Below are 20,967 nucleotides of genomic sequence, written 5' to 3'. Positions count from 1 at the left end.
TGACTGTATGCAAGTAGACTTTACAAAAATGGGATTACAAGGTGTGTGCTATTTGTATGTGTGTGTTTTGTCTTTGCCAATATTTGCAGCCGCTCTCTCTACCACTTCCTTTTCATTGTGTCTTTTTTTCTTGGTTTCTCTACATAGCCTTGGCTGTCATTATGTCATTTCTGACGTGTGTGTGCATGATCTACAATTGTCTCCTTTAGCCTGTCTTTTATGGATGTCTTAACTTTTTAAACTTGTGACTGTTTTAAGCAAAGTGCAGCAAGCATCTGTGCATCTAAATCTATTGTACACATCTGCCTTAGTTACCTTTTACTGCTTTGATAAAACATTAAAACTAACAGGAACTTGGGGAGGAAAGGGTTTATGTGGCTTATATAATGGCCACAGTCCATTGAGAAAAGCCAAAGTAAGAATTCAAGGCAGAAACCTGGAGGCAGGAAGTGAGGAAGAAACCATAGAAGATGCTCCTTACTGGCTTGCTCCCTGTTACTGCCCATGAGTGGCACTACCCACATGGGCTGGGGCTGAGCCTTCACATCAGTCATTAGGCAAGAAAATGCCCCACAGACTTGTGTACAGGCTGACCTTTTGGAGATGTTCTCTCAATTAAGATTCTCTCTTCTAAGTTATGTCTAGGCTTGTGTCATTTACAGAACCCACCAGTAAAACATTTATTCATTTTTTAAACTCTAAATTTGTGCATACAGCCCTTCAGTTTAGCAGACTATATATTGTAATGATTTGGGGGCATATTGCCAAAAGCCATCCACATAGGATATACCAGTTGAATCTCTGCCAACAGCAGTTTGGGAAATGTTGATTTGCATCCTTGCTGATTTTGATAGACAAGGAAATTATAAGTACTTTGTGTATTTTATTCAATTCATGTATATGTATGTATTTCAGTGCTATATAAATAGCCATTTCTATTTTGAAAAAGAATTTCTGTTTTCCCCGCATTGTATATGTTTCTATTGGGTTTCTTAAAGACTCATTTTATATACATAAGATGTTATCATTGTAACATTAATAAAATATTTATATTTTTAGCTATGGATACATATTTTTCTATGCAACATTTTATGCCCATGAATCTTTTAACTTAAGACTTTTATACTTGCTGCATGTAAAATACTTATTCTCAATAGTTATATATTTATATTTTTAATTTATTTGGAATTTATGTTGAGGCATTTGTAGAAAAAGGATATTTTTTTCATACTGTCCTTTTTGCTGATAATAGGCCCATCTTCTCTGCACTGACTTGAAGAACACTTCTTTTCTGTGTGGAAAGTTAGTGTCCATATCAGTGGCTCATCTGTGTTTGGATTTTATGCTCAGTCTTGCCTTATTTGAGGTCCCAAAAGTGGACTCTGAGCTGGAGGTTTGCTTGCAGCAAGTTACCAGGGAGTGCCCTTGGGTTCATACCAGAAGCGGGGTTGATGGACACAGAAAGAGGTATAAAAGGAGTTGAGCTGTGAGGGAATCTCTTCAAAAGTCCCAGTGAGTCTCATGAGTTCTCTGGGCTAGGGTAGATTTGCACGGTTATGCTTCCTTTGGCAAAGGCCCCTAAACTATAGATCACTTGTATTGATTAGCCTATCATAGCATGCAATGTGACCTTGAGTGCACACTCTCTTCAGCCTAGAGCAGTTCTGGAGAGTGGACAGCTGTCACTGCCAACCATCTAGCTGGGCAGCTGCTGGGGCTGGGAGTGCCTCTGCCTGGAAGGTGGATCAGCTATGTCCATCACCTCGATGGATTGCATTGATCCATCTGAGTGTGTTTCTGCCAGTGTCATGCTATTTTAGTCACTTTCAGTGATAGACCTTTCTATTCAGTCAGGCATTCTCTTCTTTTTCTTTTACTTTTCTAGAATAATTGTAGGTTTTGGGATTTTGGGTAGTATTGTTTTGTCTTTACTAATTAATTTGAGATGTGAATTTACATCTTGAAAAATTAGACATATATGTATACACACATCTGTTTAGGTCTTTTATGTTCTTTGTAAAATTTTATATTTTTTAAACATTCTAAATCTGGCAGATTTCTTATTTCTTTTTTTCTTACCTGTATGTCACCAGTCAGTCTGCATGGGAGAGGGTGAGCCTTGTACAAAAAGAAAAGAAAATCTCTAAAACATATTCTAGTAATGAAAACTATTTCTTTTTCTTCCTTCCTTCTTTTCTTTCTTTTAAATTTTTTCAAGACAAGGTTTCTTTGTGTAGCCTTGCCTGTCTTGGAACTCTCTCTGTAGACCAGGCTGGCCTCAGACTCACAGAGATCCACTTGCCTCTGCCTCCCTAGTGCTGGATTAAAGGAGTGTGCCACCACTGCCTGGCTTGAGAACTATTTCTTATGACATCTTTATTTTCTTTAAAAAGGTGATCTTAGCCAGCTGGTACCGGATTTATACCAAAATAATGGATTTAATTGGCATTCAAACCAAGATATGTTGGACAGTTACCCGAGGAGAAGGACTCAGTCCGATTGAGAGCTGTGAGGGTGAGCTCCTTTTGCACCTTGTCCAGTTGGCTGCTGGACTATAGTAGGCTATTCCATTCCTACTGGTATAAGTATCAACCGTTTTATTATGCTCTTGGATTCTGCAAGCTGCAAATATGGGCAGGCTGGTTTGCTTCCATGGTCACAGGGTAATCACATGGTTGGGAAAAGCAGACTGAACCGGAAGCTATTTTGGCCCTTGGGCTGGGTAGTTCCAGTATCCCCTGGGACATCTACATGCCACCTTTCCATGGACTTTGAGGTTTTTTTTTTTATAGTAAGGTACTTGTCAGAAGCTGCTGTGCTCTTCCCAAGACAGCTTCACTCCCCCTGGGCCACTGGCTGCTGCTGTCTTCCTCCCAGACGCAGAGATGCTTACTCTGCCTTACTCAGCTGCAGCCCAGCCCAAGTCCCGAACCTCCTTGGAAGGCATATCAACAGGCTTGCAGCCCTGTTTCCAGAGCAGCATATCGGAATAATACTCAGCACTATTATGCATTCCTGTCCTGTTTTCATATGGGAACCAAGGAAACCATTTATCTGGCAACCGTTTCACAGTAAGCACAGTTTAATGTAAATTGCTAGACTCATAACATAATTTGTGGCTAGAACATATGTTTTGTTTATTTTTAAAGGATTGGGAGATCCTGCTTGCTTTTATGTTGCTGTAATTTTTATGTTGAATGGACTAATGATGGCATTATTCTTCATATATGGCACATATTTAAGGTAAGAATATTTTACTATGTATTTATAAAATATAATACAAAGTTATTAGTTAATAATTATTAATAACTTATTGCTCAATTTTAATAGTGTTTCTAAAATATCTATTTGTGGTTACAATAGGATTTTTATTAATCTGATTTCACTGTTGTTATGGCAGTTACATTTTAGATAGCTTTAGAGCAGTGCTTCTCAACCTTCCTAATGTTGCAACCCTTTAATACAGTACCTCATGTTGTGGTGACCTCCAACCATAAAAATATTTCATTGCTACCTCATAACTATAACTTTGCTATTGTTATGAATTGTAATGTAAAGATCTGATATGTGACCCCCAAAGGGGCACTTCCCACAGCTTGAGAACCACTGTTTCAGAGATTTAACTAGAACATGGTACGTGCTAATGATTCATAGGCATGTGGTCATCTGTAAAATTAGAAAGCATTACTAATATCAAATGTTAGTAGTGGTGTTGCTTTGGCACTGTTAAAGCAGGAGTGTATTCCACACAGCTATTTGCTCTCTGCCTATCTTCATGGTCAAGCAATCTTCCTCCAACTTAAGTCATGATAGTGTTTAAAGGTTTTGTGTTTGCGTTTTTCTTTTTCTTTTGATGATGTATTGCAATATCTCTGTGTGCTTGTCTGAACTCTGTGTGTGTGCATGTGTGCGCGCACCCGAATATATGTGGATGCACATCAGTGTAGGGGTATATGTGCATGTGTGTGGAGTCAGAGGATAACACTGAATGTCTTTTCTTAGGCACTGAGAATTTTTGCCACTAGGTCTCTTGCTGGTCTGAAACTCACCAAGTAGGCTAGACTGGCTGACTCGCAATCCCCGGGAACCCATCCATCTCCTTTTCTGAGCATTACTCACTTTTTATCATGGGCTTCTTAGGGATTGAACTCAGGGCCTCATGTTTGCAAAGCAAGCACTTGATGCCTGGACCCTCTTCTCAGCCACTTGAGCTTATCTGACCTTGAAAGTATCGCAGATGCTTCTTCCTGCTGTTTGCGGACTGTCTGCAGTGCAGAACTGTGCGCACATGACTGTGATTTTCCTCTTGAGTTAGTGGAAAGGACTTGGGGTCTCTTACTGTGCTGCTGTCTTCTGCATTTCAGTTTATCTGTTTGAAGACCTACGTTATTAGCCCAGGTTTGTATGCACAGCAGTTACTTGATAAGTGCTTATTAAGTGAAGAGGCAACTAGGTCAGTTTGAGATAGATTTGCATATAGACTAAAACGCTTAACAGACACCTTACTGTATTTAGGAGACTCAACTCAAGTAAGATAAATGCAAAAATTGTGTTCTCCTCGGATAGTTGTGCTTATATTGTTGAAAGACCCTCTCACCCTTTACTGTGGAGGAAACATGCACATAGATTTCTTACCATGCTTGTAACTTTTGTACAAAAGGCTAAAGGCATAGTATTTGCAAACAGGATAGAATGTTCTGGTCCTATTGAAGGGATCTTAGTGGCACTGGCTCTGTGCAACTTTCTTAGTCTTTAGCCCTAACCTTTCCTGATGAACAAATGCTTTTCTTCATATATGGGCAATGCTTGTTCAGTTGTTCAGTCAACACACAAGATACACGCTAGGCAGCTTCTCTCTTAGGACTGTTGGCTGTGGCGGGATGTGAGCGGACAGGGTGGGAGGTGAGGATGGCAGCATAATGCACATCAGTGGAAGGAGGAGGGAGGAAGGGGAGGAGTCTAGAATCCTGAGCGGAAGTTTGTTCTGATGGAAAGGACACTGGAGCCCAACCCTGAGACATCAGATTAGATAGGTAGAAATAACCGAGACACTTCCCAGTGAGGCAGAAGCGGGCACATAAGATGTGAAAGCAGCTGGCAAGGTGAGTTTTACCTGAGGGTTCATGTTTCCCATGGGCGAGAAGACAAAGTCATAGCCATCGGGGGCTGGATGCTGGCCTTCCTCTAAGGCTGGCTTTAAACTCATCCCAAAGAGACTGCAGTATGTTAGAAGTTTTAACCACCATGGGCCATGATCTTAGAGGGCCCCGAGCTGCCACTGTCCCTAGAGGTACACAGACCCAGCACAGCCTAACACTACAGAGCATAGCCTCTTAAGCAGCTTTGAAAACAGTTTTGTAGGCTGGTACTCCATTTTTTTCCCCCACGGAAGAGTATTTTAGGAGCTGGGCAAACTTGCTTTTCAAGCATGGAGGCCTGAGTTTTTCACCAGAATCCATATGTATTGGTTACTTTTTTGTTACTGGGACAAAACACCGTGACCAAAGGCAACCTATGGAAGAAAGAGTTTATTTTGGCGTATGGTTCTAGAGGGATAAGGGGCGATCCTGGCATGGAGCCGTGGCCACACGTGGCAGGCGTGGAGCCATGGCCACACGTGGCAGAAATGGAGCCGTGGCCACACGTGGCAGAAATGGAGCCGTGGCCACACGTGGCAGGCATGGCAGAAGAGAGCAGGAAGTTGAGAGGACAAACTGCAATTGCGGCAAGGCTATCAATTCCCAAAGCCCATCTGGACTTTCTCCAGCAGGCCTGTACAGTCTCCCTGAACATCGCTCCCACCTGGGGACCAAGTTCCCAATGCTGAGCCTGGGGGGCACACTCTCATCCAAACCATTACACCATAGTGAAGGGGGAAAAAAGCTTGGCACGCTGGCACACCCTGACACTGGAGAGGCTGGGACAGGTGGACGCTTTCTCAGATAACAGAATTTCAGATAGCACCTGAAGAATTTACCCCCAAGGACTGACGGACGGACACACACACACACACACACACACACACACACACACACACACACACTGATATTTGAGACAGATGCTAGACTAAAGCATTTTTAATGGTGTCAGTACAGCTTAGGCTTGTTGTATTGTGTCTGAGTACTGGGTTATGCTGTAATGCTTTCTCTATCTGTAGCTGCAGTCCTACAAATGCCTCCGTTTAAGGTGGTGGAGAGGGAGTAATGGGCTCTGTTTTCCTTCCAGGGTCAAGGCCTATACAGATTGTTTCAGCTCTGCCTGCTTTACTGTCTCTGACCCTTTCTGTACTGCCTCAGGCTTGATGCCCTGCCCCCACAGCCTGCATCACCAGGGCACATCTGTTCTCCAGCTCTGTCTTCCTTGTTAGGATAACCACAAAGGGGGAGTGCATGCTGCCTCTCACCACAGAGTCAGTAATCCAAGCCGAGAATTAACCTTTAAGTTGCACAGACCCGAGAAGGCAGAAGAGCAACATTCCATCCTGTCTTCTGGCAGTGGACTTTAGAGCATGGCGACAGGGCCCGTCGGCCATTAGAAAGTTACCTTGTCTCTGAGGTTCATGGTATTTCTGCTTCTCTTTATGTGTCCCCCACTTTCCCCTCTTACAGCCTTTCTCTGTACAGTGGGGTTTGCATACTCCAAGGCCACAGAGCCTTGAGCTACCACCTGGTTAGAAGCTGCTTAGAGCAAACAAGCCCTTTGTGTGTGTGTGTGTGTGTGTGTGTGTGTGTGTGTGTGTGTGTGTGTGTGTCCACTGTGCCTTTTGTAATAGAGTAGAGCTTGCCTCTGTGCATCTCTTCTGTCCCCTGTCCCCTATCACTTTTATTAGCCCCAAATAATTTTGTTAGCCTGTGCAAAGGTATCTCTGAAGACACATGGGAACACTAACCCAGTTTCTCTGCTCACGGTCTCTACTCAGTGCTTGTGGTGTTGCTGGATTATTATAAAAATGCCTACAGAGCATGAGGTGAGAGGCATGGGGGTAAGGTGTGTGGAAAGGAGCCCAGGGCCTCTTGACCCTGATAGCGCCACTTTCCTGAACTTTCTTCCTCTGCTTGGCATTTGGACACTTTTTAAACTTAGTCTTTTTGTCAGTTTATGGAAACATTGTCATCTAGGGACGATTGAGTCACTATTGCTAACTAACTTGAGCATTAGCCACTTTCCCTTTCCTGGAACTTGGAGGTTGAGAATGAAAACTCCTAAACCCTGAGCCCTGCCTTCATGTCCTTGTGACCAGTCCCCATTCCTCAGCCACCTAGGGGCCATCAAGCTGTCAGTGAACTCTAGAGTACAAAAAGAAATGTGTCACTGCAGAGATTGCAAGGAGTTTAGCATCACGCTGTCCTAAACTCAGAGGTCTTCCAGCACTTGCCGTTCATACAAAGCTTTGAGCTGTTAGAACAGAGGGCCCTTGCAGCCCAGGGAGCTCAGAGGGGAGACCTCCCTGCTCTCTAGAGCACTAGTGTTCATGACACTGGAAGGCTGAATTCTTTATCACTGGTTTCTATCAGTTTTTAAACATTGCATTTCGTGTCTGTGGCTGTGCCTCTGTGTGTGTGTGCGTGCACACATGCACACGCTCAAAGGCCAGAGGATGAACGTGGGTATTTGAGACAGGACCTCCCTGGCCTGGACCTTGCCAGTGAGGTGAGGCTGGCTGGTGTGTGGATCAGCCTCTCTTTGCCTACCCAGCACTCGCATTGCAAGCAGAAGCCCCTGGCTTTTCTTCCTCTTTAAGTGCGGTGTTCCTATAAGCTGCCCCTTTGGCCACAGGTTACATTTCTAAGTGTTATTACCATGAAGTGCTTTTAGAGTCTCATGTTTACTGTTTTCTAGTTTGAAGGCTAGTTTAATTACTTGTCTAATTTTTTGACTGGGATAAAGATGCAGAGTTTTAATAGTTGAGTCAAGAATAAAGAAGATATAAAAAATTGACATAAGTATTTGTCAATATGAGTTATATTAGGTAGAGAGAAGTTAAATTTAGATTTTATCTGGCAGATTAGAAATTTGCAGAACAAACTGATGGTGCCCTCCTGTAATCCCAATACCCGGGGAGACAGAACACTATGAGTCTGAGGCCAGCTTGGTCTACAAAGCAAATCTAGGGTAGCTAAGGCTACACAGAGAAACCCTCAAAAAACAAACAAACAAAAAAGAAATTTGCAGGGCAGCTAAGTGTATGCCACTTTTTTTCAGATGTATGTTTGTTTTCAAAATAATATGACAATGCAGATATATATTTTCAGGAGCCAGATAATCATTGCTTTTCATTAGAAATGGAAGTAGGAGGGAAATAAAAACCAGCCACCTGGTGATTGGGGCTGGCTTTCAAGAACTGACTTAAGACAAATGAGACATAGTTTCAACCATAGCCTATTCACAATATGATTCTTTTCCTGGAATTCTCAGTATTTTAGTATTTTTCCAAATATCCCCTTCTAATTACTCTTCAGGCTCTATTGCTAGTTTATGGCTACAGTTCAGTCAGATATTGGTATTTGTACACTGTAGATTGACAGCACCAGGAGAGCAGCTCTAAGAGTACAGCTTCCTACATAGTTTCTTTTTAGGGGAAATTCTCACACACTCAAGGCATACGCTTTTTTGATTGGTAAAGCTCATACATGCCCAAGGTATGAACTTCTTTGATTAGTAAATACAAAAAATATTTGTTATTGCATTCTAGAGCATGTACCAAGCAGGCAAAATGCTTGTTCTCTGCAGTGTAGCATGGCTTTACAGTCTGTGGTGTCAAGTTCACCCTGGTCATCGTACATTAAGAGTAGCTTGGTTGGTTTGTTTTGGAATTAGTATCTCTGTCGTGATGCACTCATGTATGTCTGGGGGAAATACGCACATATAAAATTCATTAAAACTCACTGATGGAAAATGTGTACAAGTTGCAGCATTATTCCAATAAAGATTTGTTTTTCTTTTTGGAATTGGACTATGAGCAATGTTCTGACTAGTATAAACAGAAGAGTGAGTGCAGTGTTGGGATATAGAGGGTTAGGAAACGAAAGGCAGGAAACAAAAGTATTTGGTCCTAAAAACTGAAGGTGGCACCTGAAAGCACTTTAACCAAGAAGGCGTCCGTGTTAGCTTTCCATCGCTGGTACAAGAGGAAAGCTTGGCTCCTGGGCCTGGAGACTCCACCATGGCACAGTGGCAGCTCACGCCTGCCACATATGAAGGGCTTAGTGGAAATGGATTTCTCTTTATCACGTGAGCTTTATTGGAACTTACCACCTTAGGAAGTGTTTCCCAGTGGAGTCCGCTCTCCCTGGACCTCGTTCTTTGCTTGGCCTGCTCTTCACTGAGTACTCTACATGGTGCAGAAGCCTGCCTTACTGTACTATGTGCAGGCTTTGGTCCAGCCTCTTTATATTAGTAACCTCACTTAGGCCTGTGGTGTCTCATGGCAGGTTAGCAGTGTTTTAGAAAAAACTGAGGTTTACATGATATTATGTAATTTTTCTAAGCTCTCCTGAGAGCTATTCGGTTGCAGTGTTGGGATTTGAATGTAGACCAAGCTTTAGAGTGTGTGCTCTGCAGTATCTTTGTGTAAGTCCATTTTAAATGTTCTTTCTACAGAAATTATCTATAGCTTTGTTTAATTTGTTATTTACACATTCTGAGTAACAAAAGAAAAAGATTTATTCCATTTTAAGGGGAGTCCTGTTTTATTTTTTAAAAACGTCACCTAAAGTGCTTTAAAGATTAATGACATTTACAATGATCCAGACTTTCTGTTCCCCCTCTACCTCCTACTCCCCTTCCCTTCCCCCTCTCTGCTCATAACAGTACATTTCCAAAGGTCTCCACAATTCCAGGATTCTGGTATTCTCTTTTTTTTTTAATTAAAAAAATTTTAATTTATATATTCATTCACTTTATATCCCGATCATAGCCCCCTCCCTCCTCGCTGCCCAGTCCCTCCTCTTCCCTCTGCCCCGCCTTCCTTATTCTTCATATAAAGCCCCCTCCACACACCAACCCACACCAGCACATCAAATCACATCCGGACTGAGCACATCTTCCTCTGTGGCCTGGTGAGGCAGCCCCATGAGGGTGAAGTGATTAGAAAAGCCGGCAACAGAGTCCATGTCAAAGACGGCCCCTCCCCCTTTCTAGGGGATGCACATGAAGCCTGAGCTGCCCATTGGCTGCATCTGTGTAGGGGGCCTAGGTCCAGCCCGTTCATGGTCCTTGGTTGGTGCTTCACTCTCCACAAGGCCCCACAGACCCAGCTTGGTTGGCTTTGTTGGACTTCTTGTGGAGCTTCGGTCCCCTCCAGGTCTTTCTATTCTCCCCCCAACCTCAACACACAGACACACATTCTTTCACATCTCCCTGTGCTCTGCCCAATGTTTGGCTGTGAGTCTCAGCATCTGCTTCAATCTCCTGCTGGGCAGAGCCACAGCTATGCTAGGCTCCTGTCTGCGAACATAGCAAAATATCATTAATAGCATCAGGGTTTGGCTCTCTCCCATGGGGTGGGTCTCCGGTTGGGCTAGTCATTGGTTAGACATTTCTTCAGTCTCTGCTCTGTCTTTATTATCCCTGTACATACATCTTGTAGGCAGTGTAAATTTTGGGTCAAAGTTCAGGATAACCATACTACAATTCATACAGCCAAAGAAGATAATTAACACCCAAGGGAGGACACTTCTTAAATCTCACTCAGAAGAGGAAATAGAATAGACAGTGGAAGCATTTGAAGAGAGGGGGCAGGGTAGGAGAGGGAGCTAGGAGAGAAAGGACAGTGGAGGTCAGACATAGGGAGAGTGGGGACTGCAGGACCAGTGGCTTGCAGAGAAGAGAAACTGTGGATAAGGCTTCGCCAAGAGAAACTGGAGACCCCAGACCAGGTATGCTCCTGGGAGGATGTGGGGTACACTCCTGGGAGGATGTGGGGTACGCTCCTGGGAGGATGTGGGGTACACTCCTGGGAGGACATGGGGTATGCTCCTGGGAGGATGTGGGGTACACTCCTGGGAGGGTGTGGGGTACGCTCCTGGGAGGATGTGGGTATGCTCCTGGGAGGATGTGGGTATGCTCCTGGAAGGATGTGGGGTATGCTCCTGGGAGGATGTGGGGTACGCTCCTGGGAGGATGTGGGGTACGCTCCTGGGAGGACATGGGGTATGCTCCTGGGAGGATGTGGGGTACACTCCTGGGAGGATGTGGGGTACGCTCCTGGGAGGATGTGGGTATGCTCCTGGGAGGATGTGGGTATGCTCCTGGGAGGATGTGGGGTACGCTCCTGGGAGGATGTGGGGTACGCTCCTGGGAGGATGTGGGTACGCTCCTGGGAGGATGTGGGGTACACTCCTGGGAGGACATGGGATACGCTCCTGGGAGGATGTGGGGTACGCTCCTGGGAGGATGTGGGTATGCTCCTGGGAGGATGTGGGGTACACTCCTGGGAGGATGTGGGGTACACTCCTGGGAGGATGTGGGGTACACTCCTGGGAGGATGTGGGGTATGCTCCTGGGAGGATGTGGGGTATGCTCCTGGGAGGACATGGGATACGCTCCTGGGAGGATGTGGGGTACGCTCCTGGGAGGATGTGGGGTATGCTCCTGGGAGGATGTGGGGTACACTCCTGGGAGGATGTGGGGTACGCTCCTGGGAGGATGTGGGGTACGCTCCTGGGAGGACATGGGGTACACTCCTGGGAGGGTGTGGGGTACACTCCTGGGAGGATGTGGGGTACGCTCCTGGGAGGATGTGGGGTACACTCCTGGGAGGATGTGGGTACGCTCCTGGGAGGACATGGGGTACACTCCTGGGAGGACATGGGGTATGCTCCTGGGAGGATGTGGGGTACGCTCCTGGGAGGATGTGGGTATGCTCCTGGGAGGATGTGGGTATGCTCCTGGGAGGACATGGGGTATACTCCTGGGAGGATGTGGGGTACGCTCCTGGGAGGATGTGGGGTACGCTCCTGGGAGGACATGGGGTACGCTCCTGGGAGGATGTGGGGTACGCTCCTGGGAGGACGTGGGGTACGCTCCTGGGAGGATGTGGGGTACGCTCCTGGGAGGATGTGGGGTACGCTCCTGGGAGGATGTGGGGTACGCTCCTGGGAGGATGTGGGTATGCTCCTGGGAGGACATGGGGTACGCTCCTGGGAGGATGTGGGGTACGCTCCTGGGAGGATGTGGAGTACGCTCCTGGAGGACATGGGGTACGCTCCTGGGAGGATGTGGGGTACGCTCCTGGGAGGATGTGGGGTACGCTCCTGGGAGGATGTGGGGTATGCTCCTGGGAGGACATGGGGTACGCTCCTGGGAGGATGTGGGGTACGCTCCTGGGAGGATGTGGGGTACGCTCCTGGGAGGATGTGGGGTATGCTCCTGGGAGGACATGGGGTACGCTCCTGGGAGGATGTGGGGTACGCTCCTGGGAGGATGTGGGGTATGCTCCTGGGAGGACATGGGGTACGCTCCTGGGAGGATGTGGGGTACGCTCCTGGGAGGATGTGGAGTACGCTCCTGGAGGACATGGGGTACGCTCCTGGGAGGATGTGGGGTACGCTCCTGGGAGGATGTGGGGTACGCTCCTGGGAGGATGTGGGGTATGCTCCTGGGAGGACATGGGGTACACTCCTGGGAGGATGTGGGGTACGCTCCTGGGAGGACATGGGGTACGCTCCTGGGAGGATGTGGGGTACGCTCCTGGGAGGATGTGGGGTATGCTCCTGGGAGGACATGGGGTACGCTCCTGGGAGGATGTGGGGTACGCTCCTGGGAGGATGTGGGGTATGCCCCTGGGAGGATGTGGGGTATGCTCCTGGAGGACATGGGGTACGCTCCTGGGAGGATGTGGGGTACACTCCTGGGAGGATGTGGGGTATGCTCCTGGGAGGATGTGGGGTATGCTCCTGGAGGACATGGGGTACGCTCCTGGGAGGATGTGGGGTACACTCCTGGGAGGATGTGGGGTATGCTCCTGGAGGACATGGGGTACGCTCCTGGGAGGACATGGGGTACACTCCTGGGAGGATGTGGGGTATGCTCCTGGGAGGATGTGGGGTATGCTCCTGGAGGACATGGGGTACGCTCCTGGGAGGATGTGGGGTACACTCCTGGGAGGATGTGGGGTATGCTCCTGGGAGGACATGGGGTACGCTCCTGGGAGGATGTGGGGTACGCTCCTGGGAGGATGTGGGGTACGCTCCTGGGAGGATGTGGGGTACGCTCCTGGGAGGATGTGGGGTATGCTCCTGGGAGGATGTGGGGTACACTTCTGGGAGGATGTGGGGTACGCTCCTGGGAGGACATGGGGTACGCTCCTGGGAGGATGTGGGATGACTCTAGCTGACATGCCTAGTAGAAGGGGTCATGGAGTCTGAAGAGGCCTCCCTGTAAGGAGACAGGACTCTGAGTGCAGAAGACATTAGACTTCTACCCTTCTATTTCCACTTAATACCTAGAAGGTAACTTCTTAATATTGTCATTTATCACCATCTCATTTTGCTCTATTTTCATACTATCATGCAGGAGATATTCATAATCATTTGAGTAGTTTTCTCATTTCTTTTTCTCGATGCCAGTATATTGATTTTTTAACTACAGCAAAAATTGGAAGAAAAGGTGCCATGCTGTATGCAGTGCTTCTGTGACTTTACAGGTCCTGTGTGATGTACCTGCCCTGGGTTCATGCTCCAGTCTTTATCATGTATGACTCCAGAATTTTAGATGATGTGGCAGTATGTTTGCCTCAGGGATAATTTCTCTTCTAGTAGTTTTTAAGCCAAAATTAACAAAACCTTACCACTTTTGTGTGTGTGTGTGTATGTGGTGGTAAATAGGCATATCTGTTTTAATACCATCTGGAGCACTTTTATGGTTTATTTAATCACTTTACAGCCTGAATCCAGCCCCTTCTTCCCTCTCCATCCAGTCCTCCCCTTGTGCCTCGCCTCCATTCCCTCCACTACTTCTTTTCAGAGAAGTGAGGCCCTAATTGGGTACTAACCCACCCTGGCACTTCAGGTTACAACAGGAATAAGCTCATCCTCTCCTACGAAGCCAGACAAGGCAGCCCAGCTAGGGGAAAGGGATCCAAGTCAGGGCACAAAGTCAGAGACAGCCCCTACTCCCATTATTAGGGGACCCACATGACAACTGTGCTGCACATCTGTTATGTATACGTACGGGGTCTAGGTTTGGCTGATGCAAGCTCTTTGGTTGGTGGTTTGGTCTCTGTGAACCTCCAAGGGCCCAGGTTAGTTGACTGTGTAGGTCTTCGTGTGGTGTCCTTGACCCATCTCCCCTCCTGATCTCTCAGTCCTTCCTCCTGCTCTTCCACAGCACCCCCTGAACTCTGCCTACTGTCTGTCTGTGGGACTCTGCATCTCTTTCCATCATCTGCTGGATGAAGCCTCTCACAAGATGGTTATGCTAGGCTCATGTTTGCAGTCATAGCAGAGTATCATTAACAGTGTCAGAGTGGCTCTCTTCCATCCTGTGGGTTTCAGTTTGGGCCAGTCATTGGCTGGCTGGTCCCTCAATCTCTGCTACATCTTTATCCTTACACTTCTTGTAGGCAGGACAAAGTTTGGGTCATAGGTTTTATGGGTGGGTTGGTATCTCCCTCTCTCCACTAAAAATCTCACGTGGCCACAGGAGATGGCGACTTCAGGTCTTAAGAATTTTTAAATTACATTTTTAGGGTTGTTTTTCCCCCTCGTTTTATCTGTTATACTTTCTGTTCCTTAGTAAAATTTCAACTTTTTAAGTAATCTAGGTCTGCAATTTTCTTCTGACTTTGTGTGTGTGTTGCCTCTTATGCCTAATTTCCATCTTTAACAGCAATTTCTGTCTTTCACGCTAAGAGTGATTAAGAGTCTGGCTATCCTTAGTGTAGCAGTTACAGTTTTAGAATTAGAGAGCCTTTAGGACCCGAGAGGACAATGTTTTTAAGGGAGTGGGACCTTCAGACTAGCAGACTTCGTGAGGTTGGAAAGCTCTCTGCAGAGGAGGCCCAGACTCCTTTGATTGTAGCTCTTTCATTATGGGCCCAGCAGCATCTGCATATGGAGAAAAAAGGGACAAGGTGAAACTTTTGCATTTTTTTCTAATTTAAGTTTCTTTTTAAAAATGTATTCACTTTACATCCAATCATCCTTCCCTCGTCTCTCCAGGTCTCACCCTTCCTCCCTCTTCTCCCCTCTTCCCTTTCCCTAGTCCTCAGAGAAGGGAGTCCTCCCCCCCTACCATCAGACCCCAGCCTATCAGGTCTCATCAGGACAGTCTGCATCCTCTTGCTCTGTGGCCTGCTAAGGTACCCTGCCAGGGAGAAGTGATCAAAGAGCAGGCTACAGAGTTCATGGCAGACACAGCCCCTGATACCCTTACTAGGGGACTCATATGGAGACTGAGCTGCCTATTGGCTACATTTGAACAGGGGCCTAGGTCCTCTCTATGCATGGTCCTTGTTTAGTGCATCAGTCTCCACAGCACCTCCTGGGTCTATCTTTGTTGGCTCTGTTGGTCTTTTTATAGAGTTCTATCTCCTCTGTGTCCTTCTATCCCCCTGCCCCGTCCATAAGACTCCCTGTGCTCTGCCCAAAGTTTGGTTGTGAGTCTCAGTCTCTGCTTCAATCCCTGCTGGGTAGGGAGAATTTCAGAGGACATCTATGGTGGGCTCCCATCCTGTTCCCTCTCTTCAACCACTTCCACTGTCCATTCTGTTTGCCCTTCTGAATAAGAATTAAGCATCCTCCCTAGGGCCCTCCTTGGGCTTTTTAGGTCTGTGGATTGTAATATGGTTATCCTGTATTAATTATATGGCTAAAATCCAGTTATAAGTGAGTAAATACCATGCATGTCTTTGTGGGTCTAGGTTACTTCATTCAAGAAGATCTTTTCCAGCTCTATCCATTTGCCTGCACATTTCATGATGTCCTTGTTTTTAATAGCTGAACAGTATCTGTTGTTCATTCTTCGGTTGAGGGATATCTGGGTTGTTTCCAGTTTCTGGCTATTACTAATAGCACTGCTATTAACATAGTTGAGCAAATGTCTTTGTTGTATGGTGGAGCATCTTTTGGGTCTATGCCCAGTGATATAGCTGGGTCTTGATGTAGAGTTGTTCCTAATTTTCTGCGGAAGCTAACCATTTTTATTCTGGAATGAGTCTGGCGTATGGAAGTGATACCTGCATAGTGGTGCCACCCACGTGGAACAGTGGCACGCCGAGCGGTGCACGCAGGCAGGGTGCACTCTCCATTCCTCCTTTACCTCCATGTGTTGCACTGGCAGTTCTTTTTTTCATGCATTTCCTATCCACTTCCTATCTGCTGACCAGGGTCCCTGTGGCCACTCTGATCTGTCCCCGATGCTTTCCTCCTCTTATGGAGTATTTACTGCTTCTTTTGTCTACTCAAATCTCCATTGCTTCTTTGTTTTTTTGTAAATGGAGTTAGTGAGCAGAGAATGCCTTTTCTTTGGCATCTGTGCTCTGACAGTCACCAGGGCACAGGGTGTTCATCTTCTGTCCTTCTGTCATCCTCCTTGGTCAGTGAAGGTCGGAGCAGATCTCTTGGTAGCAGAGACCCTTTTTAAATGTGAGTTTACTTCTAGATGTGTGACAGAAGGTCAAGGGCCCAGAAGATTTATCTGTATCTTTCTCTCTCCCCATTTGGTTTTGCGTGTGTTCCCCTTTCCTTCTGAAATGAGTAGTCATCACAGTCTCCGCACGACCCGAGTCCAGCTTCTGATCCTCTGTTCTTTGGAGGCTCCTTGGTAGAATAAAATTCTTTTTATTATCAGTTTCTTAGTCCTCTGCTGGTTCCTACCTGTTTTAAGGAAAAGTTAAGTTTCTCATGAGAATATATTTTACTTTTTGTCTTGCTGTACAGTTTTATGTGATATTTTCTGATTCTAACCTTATTGTAAAGCAGGCATTTACTGCTTACCCAGGCAGGATTTGGTAAAAATGTGTCTTAAATAGGTTGTATATTGTACCATCTGAAACTTGGCCACTTACATACTTCTCTGAATGTTCTAGTAACTTGGCCTGCTATCACATCCTTTATCCCACCCATTTGGCTTAACAGTTGTATATGAATATTTAAAGATAAGTATTTCTCTTTGGTATGCATAAAGTGATGAATGCTGTTGTTAGAAAATACTAACATCTTTTCTCCATATTCTTCCCCTTATATGACTTCACTGTGTTAGCAAATGACACTTCTTTCACAGTAATGCCCATGCCTGACTCCTAGGAGGTACCTATGGCCTTCCTCTGCCCTTGGCTCTGTATTAGAGGTGGACCTAGCATCCTGTTACTTCTGTCAGAGCATCTCAAGTCCCTCCACCTGGCTCTGTATCTCCGCCACGCCACACACCAAAGCCTTAGTTCACTGGCTATCCAGCTTTGCTTCAGCCTTGCCCTCACCACAGTCTTCTGTACACTGCAGCCCACGTGGTTGTTTCACTTGAGACTCTGACAGAGACCAGGCAGCTGGACCACAGCGTTCAGGTGGGGAAGAATGGAGAGGGGTTCTGGAGGTGGAGCGGGGGCCAGATCCTGCAAGACATTTAGGCATGCTTTGATGCTTGGATGGAGCTGAGAGAGAGAGAGGAGGGCAGTGAAGTACAGTGAGGACAGTGGGGGCTTGGTGCAGCCCATTATGAAGTGCGTTGTGGATGGTGGCGGCCTGCGGCAGTTCAGTATGTTTAGGAAAGGAAACAGGCCTGGGAGAAGAAGGCCACAAGGCCATAGCCCTCCAGGTAGAAGAGGATGGCAGCCTGGGCCAGTGTGTGGGAGTGCCCTTACTACAGATATTAGCAGGAAGAGCTGAGGAGTCTCCAGGGAAGCAACTGCACAAAAGACGTGATGGTTCCAGCAGGAGGAGGGGGAGGAGGAGCAGGAGGAGGAGGCCGTGGCTGAGGCAGAGCAGGTGGGAGGTCTCCCTGCTGGGAGGCTGTGGAGGGGACAGTGGGAAGACCACATGCTGTTGACAATGAATTGGCACCTACAACTGGACAAGTGACTAAGGACCACAGCGACGTATTTGACAGCAAAGCTCCAGGACCAGCAAATGCCAGCAGCCTTTTGTTGAGTGCCATTTGTGTATTTGTTTGTTCTAGGGGCCATCTGTGAGTCTGTGCCGTGACAAGGCTTGCTCTGGTAGTAAGTGTGTGGGTCCTGCCATGCTGAGAGGGAGTGTTTGTTTAAATGCCTGCACACGGTTAAGGAGTTGTAATGTAAGCCTGAGAGTTGGGCGGGGCCAAGCAGAGAAGGTTTTTTTAAAACCCTCCTTTGTTGTCATTTCCTTCCCTTGTCTTTACTTTCTTCTTTTTAAATCATTACAGTTGTGCACATATATGTACTTGACATGTATGTATGGGCATGTGCCGTGGTGCATGGATGGAGGAAAATGATTGGGTTGTTTCTGTCCTTGCACCTCTGTATGAGGTTAGGGGTCTGCACTCAGATTCCCACACTTGAGTAGCAGGAGCCTTTTCCCGCCGAGCCCTCCTGCTGGCCCAGTGTTTGTCTTTCTTTATTGTACCTTTGAGTCCCTCACACATAGGACACGCGTCTCCACTCAGCCGCTGATGCTTTCTTCACTAGGACAGCAAGGTGTCTGCCTTAGTTCCCAACCTTGCAATTGAAAATTCTTCATTCAGTGTCCACATTTTTCTCTTCCCTATTTATTAAGTATTTACATAAGAAAAATCATCCTAGGTCTTACTTACTATAGTTTTTAAAACTCTGAATGCTCTTTTCTTCTCTTCAAATGTTATATTGTATGTTCCATCATTTTCTACATAGTGCTACAGAGAACAAATTAACATTTGTTAGTCAGAGGATTGACAAAACCCATTAGAATTTGATAATTGATTTCAATTTTTTACAAATTAAGGAGTAAGAAAGATTATTGCATTATTAAATTTCAGAACTGGGAAGTATTTTTAATGGAAATTTTACATTTTAAGCTTTACTGCCCCCTTCTTAACTTTCTGTCTGAGACCACTGAGGCTCAAAGGGCAAATCAAGAGTCTGGGTAGCTGTCTCGTTTGGTGAAGAGCGTGCTTACACAGTATGCTGACCTGTTCACATTACTGTGGCTGTGTAAAAAGCCAAGGAGTGCTGCAGCACACATCAGCAGAGATCTGGAGCTTGCCGGCTAGCCAGTGTAAGCTCCAGGCTGACCCAGAGACCCTACCTCAAAAAAGGAAGGCGGGCATTCACAAGAAAATACCTAATGTTGAGCGGTGATCATCACACAAATGTACACATGTGCACCCATGCGCGCACACACACACACACACACACATAGATACACACACACACACAAAAATACACATCTACCACATACACAAAAAGATGAGTGAAATCTTTGACTGTATGTGGCCAGTGTTCAGCAAGTTTGTCATGTTTTATAAGTTTGCACAATAGTGGCTTTCATGCTTTCTGACAGTTGGTGATAGATATTTCAAGATTTTTTTTTCTTAATTACTAAGCAATGCTGAAATATCAACTGTGATGAGGGAAAAGGTTAAACATTTTTAAATATTCTGATTACCACACGTTTTCTGGTTAGCAAAGTAACACTTTTTTGGTGGCAGTTTCTAGGACAGAATGATAGCTTAGTGTTAGGGACACTAATTTTGATTTTTTTTTGAAGTCACAACATTAAGTAGTGATTGCAACTCCCTTATAGGCACTTATAGACAACACTTATCCCTTATAGACAAATTCCTTATAGACATGCCAGCTCTGTAGGCTTGTTTGTAGACATCCACATCCCAGCTTCGCAGGTTGTGAAAGTGGCTCAGAAAAACCTGCCTCCCTGGGTAGTTCGCACAGAAGACAGGAGGCACAGGCTGGAACCTGTGCAGTTTGGCGGGACAGCATGTGTGCTGTGGAGATGGCCCAGTCTCGGAGCCTTGGGGCTGGGCCAGCTAAGTGAGGCTGGGCGGCTGTGGCAGCTCCTGCCTGAGGCTTTGCACCTCTTCCATGTTTCATCTATTTCTGCCCTTCCACTAAGAAAAACTAAAGATAGGAAGCTCGAGTTTGGGTTCTGTCTTGCTCAAAGGAAGTCTTCAAAAGGGACTTTCATACTAAATTCTTAATTTTTTTTGTCTTATTTTTTGACAATAATCTGAGAGTGCGTTGACTCCAGAACTTGGTGCTTGAGAGACATAAAGAACAGCACAGTCTCTGTCTGGTCAGACTACTGTATATTTTTATAAAATTGATCGTTTTAGTGCTCTATTTCAAATCTCTGGCATGTTTTCTTGGCTTATATGACCTGCCACATTTTGAAAGCATGAAAACAACCAGCACGGTCAGGTTTCACCATGTTCTCTGTGTTTATAGAAGGATTAACTTTAGTGCTTGAGTGATGTATTGTTGGCTCATAAAATTTTCTTTGAAGTAAATTAATTGAATAAATGGGGAGTGGCATATTCAGTGATTGAGCAGGCAGAGCAGTCCATCACAAATCGTGTATAAATTTAGATGAAATACAGCACTTGTTTTGAAAGTGGACTGTTAGATCATGCTTTGCGCAGAGTAAGTTTCTGAGAATCACCAAGCAGTCTGTAAGAGTGGCTGGGAGTTTTCCTGAGTTGTGTTACAGTAGCCAGCATCTTACAGGATAAAGATGGTGTCGCGCAACAGTAAGGAGTTACAGACCCGAGTCAGTCATAGGACAGACGGTTCTAGCGTTGTAACCAAGTACTGTATGAGAAAGGCTGGGCTGTGTTTCTCTAAGAAAGGGAAGGTTCCATGCGTGGTATTTTAGCATGAGTGGTAACTTCAAAGAGATTAGATTAGACCTCTCCGGATGAAAGGTCTAAATGGAGATGTATGGTTCTAGAAGAAATTTTACCTATAAAATTTTGAAATAGGAAAATCCTGCCTAGACAGGGCAGGCAATAGAGAAGAAATAAAATTAACATACTTAGCCACATAATAATTAGAAGTGCTAG

The 20,967-nt window shown here is 45.8% G+C and overlaps 1 protein-coding gene across 3 annotated transcripts in view; it reads left to right on the top strand.

The window, feature by feature from the left end:
• The window catches only part of DPY19L1 (dpy-19 like C-mannosyltransferase 1), a 92,986-nt gene that overhangs the window by 20,130 nt on the left and 51,889 nt on the right, over positions 1–20,967 (top strand). For all 3 annotated transcript variants that reach the window (XM_084781549.1, XM_084781548.1, XM_084781550.1), the window contains exons 5-6: positions 2,394–2,514; positions 3,150–3,243. In XM_084781549.1, coding sequence (XP_084637675.1) covers positions 2,394–2,514; positions 3,150–3,243 — 215 coding nt within the window. The remainder of the gene's footprint in view (positions 1–2,393; positions 2,515–3,149; positions 3,244–20,967) is intronic.

This window comes from Acomys minous (assembly GCF_964271855.1).
Source record: "Acomys minous genome assembly, chromosome: 5".
NCBI lineage: Eukaryota > Metazoa > Chordata > Mammalia > Rodentia > Muridae > Acomys > Acomys minous.
The sequence above is the reverse complement of the archived record's forward strand: the minus strand, read 5'-3'. Positions and strand labels throughout refer to the sequence as shown.